Consider the following 7,801-nt stretch of genomic DNA (forward strand, 5'->3'; position numbering starts at 1 on the left):
CGGATCACTTTATTCAATTCAGCTATGGTAGTGACGACTCTAAGGTGCGGCAAGCGATTATGCATTTAATTTGGTTTGCTACTGTTTGGGAAATATGGAAAGAAAGAAATAACAGGATTTTCAATGGCAACGAGTGCTTTATAACGCAGGTAGTTGACAAAATTAAGCTACTTTCCTATCGGTGGTTGAAGGCGAAAACTGTTGACTGTCTTTTCAATTATCATGGTTGGTGGCTTAATCCGCTTGTAATGTTGGGCATTGGGTAGATTGTTTTTTCTTTCTTGTTTTTGTTTTCTATTTGGTTATGTTTTGTAAATATTGTTTGACTTTTCTGTTCTTCCTCAGCACACCTTGTGCGGGGTAGAACCTTTTGATTCGGTAATATATTATATTTTAGTCTTTTCAATTTTTTTTTTAATTGTATTGCATTTATGTCTTATTTTTAATATAATTTGCATTATTTTTTCTTTTAAATTTTAGCCACACATACACCAAATATCTAGATCCATCCCTCCTCAAACCTCACACTTTTGCTTTCTAACTGCTTTGAGCGTCGGAGTGCTTGTATGTACCTTCAACTTACAGTCAACTCAGCTAAAGCTCACTTATCTTAAACAAATGCACCCTAAGATGATGAATTTTGTCTAGTTTAAAGACTACTTAATATATTTCTATAATTAATGGATTGAATGGAAGAAAAGAGCGATAGTTCATAGATTATATTCTTGGTTTTTTCGGCGGAAATTCAATGTCAAAAGTATGTAAAAGAATTTAGTTTATATTTTTTTTACTACCACCTTTTACGTTTGCCAATGAAGAAGAAACCAATGTAAAAATATTTACTTTAATTTATTTACAATATTTTTCTTTTGAGGTCGCGTTTCTTTTTATGTCTTATATAAACGTGCAAAATTTGAATGTAAATGAATTCAAACACTATTAGTTGGCATATATTAAAATAATAGTTAGAGCACGAGGTATACCGATAGATTAAAGTAAGAAAAAAAATCTATGTACACATTATACTCCGGTCTCAAATGTAAGCAATTTTTACTTTTTAGATTCATTAAATAAATGATGTATGAACTACATAGATAATTTATTTAATGAACTTAAAAAGTGAAAAATTTCTTACATTTGAGACCGGAGGGAGTACACTTAAAAACAAAGAGGAAAAATGAAAACAAAAAATGATGCGATGGATGTAATAGAAAAAAGACAGAAGAAAATGTTGAATATGTATAGAGATCTCTATATATCATTGGTGTTAAAATAATGACCACGGGGTATGTGACAGCCTAGGCAATGTTAACGGTACAATAATGTAGATACATCTCCACTTAGTTCTTATATATATACATACAATCCTTCTTTCATTTCATTTATAGATACAAACAGTCCCAAAAGACTAAATCTCTGAGCAAAAGCTAGCTTAGCAACAATGAGTTTGTTGAAAGCAGTTTTTGTTTGGTGTATATGTTTAGGATTATTTGAGTTATCATTAGCAAAAGGGAAATCACACTACAAGTTTGATGTGGAATACATATACAAAAAGCCAGATTGTAAAGAGCATGTTGTGATGGGAATCAATGGCCAATTTCCAGGCCCAACTATTAGAGCTGAAGTTGGTGACACTCTTGTTATTGACCTCACCAACAAGCTCCATACAGAGGGAACTGTTATTCACTGGCATGGAATCAGACAGGTAAATTCTTAGTTTCTTAGGTCTAGTTATAATTAAAAATTACATTCATTTTTTGTTGTTAATTACTGTAAAAATGTTTGCAGTTTGGAACTCCTTGGGCTGATGGAACTGCTGCAATATCTCAATGTGCTATAAATCCAGGAGAAACTTTTCAATACAAATTCAAAGTTGACAGGGTAATTAATTAATTAATTAAATATTAGTTCTCTGTTCTATGACCTCTTTTTCTGTTTCCACTGCTACATGTTGATTAATTTGATCACATATTTGACCCCAAGTGGCATATATGTCCATGCCAGCAATGGTTTTTCTTTTGTTTTTTTCATGACATATTTTATTTTATTATAATATAATATAATTAGAGCTAGGTACATATGTATAATATTAATGGGTTGGTGTTGAATATGGTGCAGCCTGGTACATATTTCTATCATGGACACTATGGTATGCAAAGAGCAGCAGGGTTGTATGGTTCTCTAATAGTGGATTTACCAAAGAGCCAAAGAGAGCCATTTCATTACGATGGTGAGTTCAATCTGCTCCTTAGTGATCTGTGGCACACAAGTTCACATGAACAAGAGGTTGGCCTCTCTTCTGCCCCAATGAGATGGATTGGTGAACCACAGGTATATACATTCAACTTTTTATATATACAAAAAGATACATCATGTTCATTCAATTTACTTTTTTATTTATTTATTTGAATGTTAATCAACACAACAACAATTTTTACGTTAAACACCTTGAATTTTTTCACAGTAAAAATGTTACTTGTAAAAAAATAAATTATTTGACATCTAGAAGATTTTAAAGCATAATAACTTTTGGTTTATGAATATGATTACGCTAAAATTTTCAAAACTAATTAACATAAGACTTCTCCTCGCTATACTTTTCATCATCACCAATGATACTCTTTATTTGTGACATCCACCATATGAGCATTAGTGCTTTCCTTTTTCATATGAATATGATGTTATTTGATCTGTAAACCAGACAATAAAAAATACTTGAAAGAAAGAAAACAACTCACACTCATGTGGCATAGAAATAAAAATCGAAAATTGGGAAAGAATAAAGAGTCATATTCCCATTCACCTAATACCTAATAATTCCTAATAGTGGCATAGAAAATCTTGCAGCTAGGTGGCCCATTTCATCAAATTATCGTTGGATTTTTTCTATAAGGGTGAACTCTCACAGTTGCCACCCCCACTTGTCAATTTTTTTTTCAACAACACATCTTTCAAGACAGTAGAAATATGAAGTGGTACAAATTATTTCCTTTAAATTAATCAAGACAAAAAATTTCAAAAATTAAATAAAGGAAAGCATCGTATTACAGTATAAATATTTAAAATTATAATTTAATCATGGACAGTACCAAGAAAGATAATAGAATAGTATTTTTTTTGGTAAATGTACAATTGGCCACGCGGTGTTAGCTTTATTTTGACGCAAAAAGGGAAAGACAATCAGAAGAAACGAACAAAAGCAACAGTGTATTTTTCTTAGAATAATTGCATGCGTAACCTTTTATGAATGATAATATAGTATTTGTTTATTTGTTTTTTTGTTAATAACCCATCACACAATCGACAACTTTTTTAGAGCTTGCTCATCAATGGACGAGGACAGTTCAATTGTTCCCTAGCATCTAAATATGGGAGCACCAACCTACCCCAATGCAATTTGAAAGGTGGTGAAGAATGTGCACCCCAGATTCTTCACGTGGAGCCAAAAAAGACCTATAGAATAAGGATTGCTAGTACAACGTCCTTGGCTTCTCTCAACTTGGCCATTTCAGTAAGTTTTCTAGCTATGACCCACTACATATACTTTTCTTATTAACATTTATATTATTGTGTGTGTCTATTTTGCATGTCATTATTTAGGGTTATATCATCATTGCTTCCACATCTAAATATATGCGCATCTTAATTATCAACATTTGGGCAGCTGTCTCATAATTAAGATTAAGATAGTGGTATTTCATTTCATTTCATTGTTCCCACTTCCCACCAATAAAAAAGGAATCAATTTTGTACAAAAAAAGAAGAATCAATTGTCGACATAATAAGGAAGAGTTACTTTTAAGAGGAAATTCCGGAGATTAATAGTCTAATTCATGGAAAACGAATGAAATAATTTAGATACGGTAGGTGTGCATGTGTTTAAAGCAGCGTAAGAAAGACTTCACTAACAGGTCAAAGAAGTTGGAAAAATATCTTTGAAAATATGTTTTTGATATGGAAATCTATGACTTCGTCGTGTGTCCAGCTCAAGTAGCCGTTTAATGTGCAGAATCGGAGGAATTATAAAAAATTAAGGTCTTGCATGTCTTAAAACACATGTTAAATTAAACTTCAATACTTTCTTTGTAAGGGAAAAACTTTAAATGTGGTAGTTTGACTAGTTAGATTATTCACATAACTTATTTTAATCATACTATTTTATTAATTTATAAAGACAAATATTAGCATGCAAGATCTTCAATTTGTATCAATTAATATTTTTATAATATTAACTTTTTATAATTTCTTATAATAAATACTAATTAAATATATTAATTGTTAAACTTATACATCGATATGTGTGAGTTGATCAACAACAACTCTGAATAAAGAATGGAGAGAGTATCATATAAGTGAACATGCTAAAAAATTTCTAAAAAAAAAGCATCTGTCTAAAAATTATAACTAAATTTACCAAAGAAAAACTCAAGTTTTTTTCTTTTTGAACAAGAGCAAAACGAAAGTTATTTAATTAGCACTTTTTTTTACTGGAATTAAGTAATACTTGTTTACCTTTTTTTCTCTCCTTAGTATATTGTACTTTGTATAGTTTAATGGTGGTGGGTTGACAATCCAAAACAACTTTGCACATACAAACAATCAAAACACTCATAATTGTCACATTAGTTGTTTTGGTTAAAAATCATTAATTGATGTGACAATTCTAATTGTTTTGATTGATTGTGTGTACAAAGTTATTTTAAACCATCAATCTACCACCATTAAACTCTATAACAGTGATGGATATTTAAAAAAAAAACTTATACATATACATTCAAATACATGAAGAGGTACCACCAAAAAATAATACTACAAAGCTGAAAAAACACTGGTCAATTAACCTTTAGTTTGTTTTCACATAGATCTTATGTGATAATGATGAATGGAAATTTGAATCATAGTGAGTTGTCAAACGTGCGACAAAAAATAGTAGATCCAAACCACTTTAAAAAGACGAAGGACCACGTTATGGAGTACTAGTACTAAAATAAGGAAAAGAAAACAAAGTTAACTGAGATACATAGTGATTGGTCGGAGTGGGCATGTGAAACACTGGTTTCGTGATAACTAGGTGCCAAATTTATGTCTATAGAGGGAATCACATCTCCCCATTTTATCATACATGCATGCACTTTCATTCAAATCAACAACTTTATTACATAAGTGTGTACAAAATTCAAATTTGAATTAAATATTGTCCTATTGGTTGGACTCAAATGATTCATCAACTTCCCCTAAGGTTATATATTATTGTGCAATTAGTTTCATCATGAATTGCACCATAGATTAATTCATTATTTCATGAAATAACATTGCCCCATAATTTCTGTTTGTTTCAGAATCACAAACTTATTGTAGTGGAAGCAGATGGAAACTATGTGCACCCATTCGCAGTCGATGACATCGACATCTACTCAGGTGAAACCTACTCAGTCCTCCTTACAACAGACCAAGACCCTAAAAAAAACTACTGGCTTTCAATCGGAGTTAGAGGTAGAAAACCAAGCACACCACAAGCCCTAACAATCCTTAACTACAAACCACTCTCTGCCTCAGTTTTCCCAACATCACCACCACCAGTCACACCATTATGGAACGATACCGATCACAGCAAAGCATTCACAAAACAAATCATTTCCAAAATGGGAAATCCACAGCCACCAAAATCCTCACACCGCACTATTCACCTCCTCAATACACAAAACAAAATCGGTAGTTTCACTAAATGGGCTATTAACAATGTTTCATTAACATTGCCAACAACACCTTACTTAGGATCAATTAAATTTAACCTAAAAAATACATTTGATAAAAATCCACCACCAGAGAGATTTCCAATGGATTATGACATATTTAAAAATCCAGTGAATCCAAACACAACTACCGGCAATGGTGTTTACACGTTCCAGTTGAATGAGGTTGTTGATGTGATACTACAAAATGCAAACCAGTTAAATGGGAATGGTAGTGAAATTCATCCATGGCATTTGCATGGACATGATTTTTGGGTTTTGGGATATGGTGAAGGGAGATTTAGACCAGGAGTTGATGAGAGAAGTTTCAATTTGACACGTGCACCTTTGAGGAACACTGCAGTTATATTTCCATATGGTTGGACTGCACTAAGGTTTAAGGCAGATAATCCTGGTGTTTGGGCATTTCATTGTCACATTGAACCACATTTGCATATGGGAATGGGTGTTATTTTTGCTGAGGCTGTTCATAAAGTTAGGAACATACCTAAAGAAGCTCTTAAATGTGGTGCTACAGCCTAGATGTTCCTAATGACATTCAAAATTGAGTCTAGTTAATTATTTATGCCAACCATTAATTTCATATGAGTGTTTTTTCTTCTCTTTCTAAGATTTCATCACTTCATGGAATGTTTTGTTGTGTTAATGTTATGCTATGCATGTTTCTCATGTATAATTAGGTCATTTATCCAACTCCCTGCTGCGTGAATAATATGTAGGGGGTTTTATTTTTGTGGCAAATTTGTGTAACATATTAATTTATAAGAAATATCTATAGTGATGAACGATTAATCAACGAATAAAGGTGATAAATTTGCATGATATGTTAATGGCTCTCTTTCATTGCATTTGTTGTCTAATAATTAAACTGTTCCCATTTCAGTAAAAAGAGAGAAGAACTATGTAAATGTTTGGTTATGCAATTTGATTTTGAATGATTAGATCCAGTAAAGTTTCCTTTTGATAAATAGATCAAGTAAAGTTATTTGTGACAAATATGGAGTTGAATGTAAAGTTTCCTTTATCTAGTTACTTTGAAGATAAAATAAAGGGGGATCTTCAGAATTCCGTGTAAATCTCTCTCACTTCACAAATAAACACGACAGACTAAAACTCTAATAAACACTTTGGCAATTGCGGCTTCATTAGTCTTCTTAGCTTTAGAGTCTTCCTTTATATAGCCTTAGAATAGCATGAGCTTGATGAGCAACTTGGGCTAACCGTCTTTATCACAATATTCCAAAAGTAAATATATTGTTTCCTTAAATGTTACAACATCACACTTAAGAAATACGCAAGGCACAACCGCATTCTGCAACTTCTAGAAAACACATACGCTTATTGGTCAACACACTGCGTGAATCATATTTTCAGAGAATCTTCAGTGATCTCACGCTTAAAACCAAATCTTTCAAGAATGTGAAACAATGTACACTACGATGTCGTACCAACATGTCAAGACATCTTGTCCAACATCTTGCTAAAACACTTGTTTTAACAAAATGCAGCCAATCACAATCTAAACACCTATCAGAAACTAAGTTATCTAAAGTCCCTTGAGAGCATTTTACTACTCCAACTAAAAATACGCTTCCAAACTTGATCATTAACGTAGTTAAAAATCAATTTTTAATTTTTGGCTATCATAGTTGAGAGATACTTTTTTCTTTCATTCTTTTTTTCCCTGATCTGTCCCATAAAGAATTATTTTGAGGAAGATTTATAGTCTCACATTCATGACAGATTGATGAAGAAATTGCCTCCTTTCCGAAGTACTCGTCAGAATCCATGGAAGTACCCCTTTGCCGGTGAGATGGAAGGAGGTAGCACCCACACATACGCTCTGACGCCCAAGTAAGGTGGAAAACATGAGGTTGAGAGATTTTACGAATAGAATGAACTTACTTAGAATTGTAGTAGAATCCCCTATATATAGACATGAGGGAGAATGCTGGGTTTTGAGTTTTATTAGACCTTACCATGTAGTTGGGCATCTGCTAAGTGGATAAGACCTTTAGCCGGTCCGAAACAGTTTCAATGCACTCTGT

At 32.5% G+C, this 7,801-nt stretch overlaps 1 protein-coding gene across 1 annotated transcript; it reads left to right on the plus strand.

Moving 5' to 3' along the window:
• The first annotated feature begins 1,285 nt into the window (after positions 1–1,285).
• On the plus strand, positions 1,286–6,577 carry LOC25489585 (L-ascorbate oxidase). The gene is made up of 5 exons (XM_024779215.2): positions 1,286–1,705; positions 1,789–1,881; positions 2,119–2,331; positions 3,317–3,511; positions 5,340–6,577. Exons 1-5 carry the CDS (start codon positions 1,442–1,444, stop codon positions 6,273–6,275), a joined length of 1,701 nt encoding a protein of 566 aa, XP_024634983.2. The 5' UTR covers positions 1,286–1,441; the 3' UTR covers positions 6,276–6,577.
• Positions 6,578–7,801: the final 1,224 nt, after the last annotated feature.

This window comes from Medicago truncatula, chromosome 3, assembly GCF_003473485.1.
Source record: "Medicago truncatula cultivar Jemalong A17 chromosome 3, MtrunA17r5.0-ANR, whole genome shotgun sequence".
Lineage (NCBI taxonomy): Eukaryota > Viridiplantae > Streptophyta > Magnoliopsida > Fabales > Fabaceae > Medicago > Medicago truncatula.

Coding starts and splice junctions, on each gene's coding strand:
- LOC25489585 (XM_024779215.2), top strand. CDS start 1,442: ATGAGTTTGTTGAAAGCAGTTTTTGTTTGGTGTATATGTTTAGGATTA. Junction 1,706..1,788: donor ACTGGCATGGAATCAGACAG/GTAAATTCTTAG, acceptor AAATGTTTGCAG/TTTGGAACTCCTTGGGCTGA. Junction 1,882..2,118: donor ACAAATTCAAAGTTGACAGG/GTAATTAATTAA, acceptor AATATGGTGCAG/CCTGGTACATATTTCTATCA.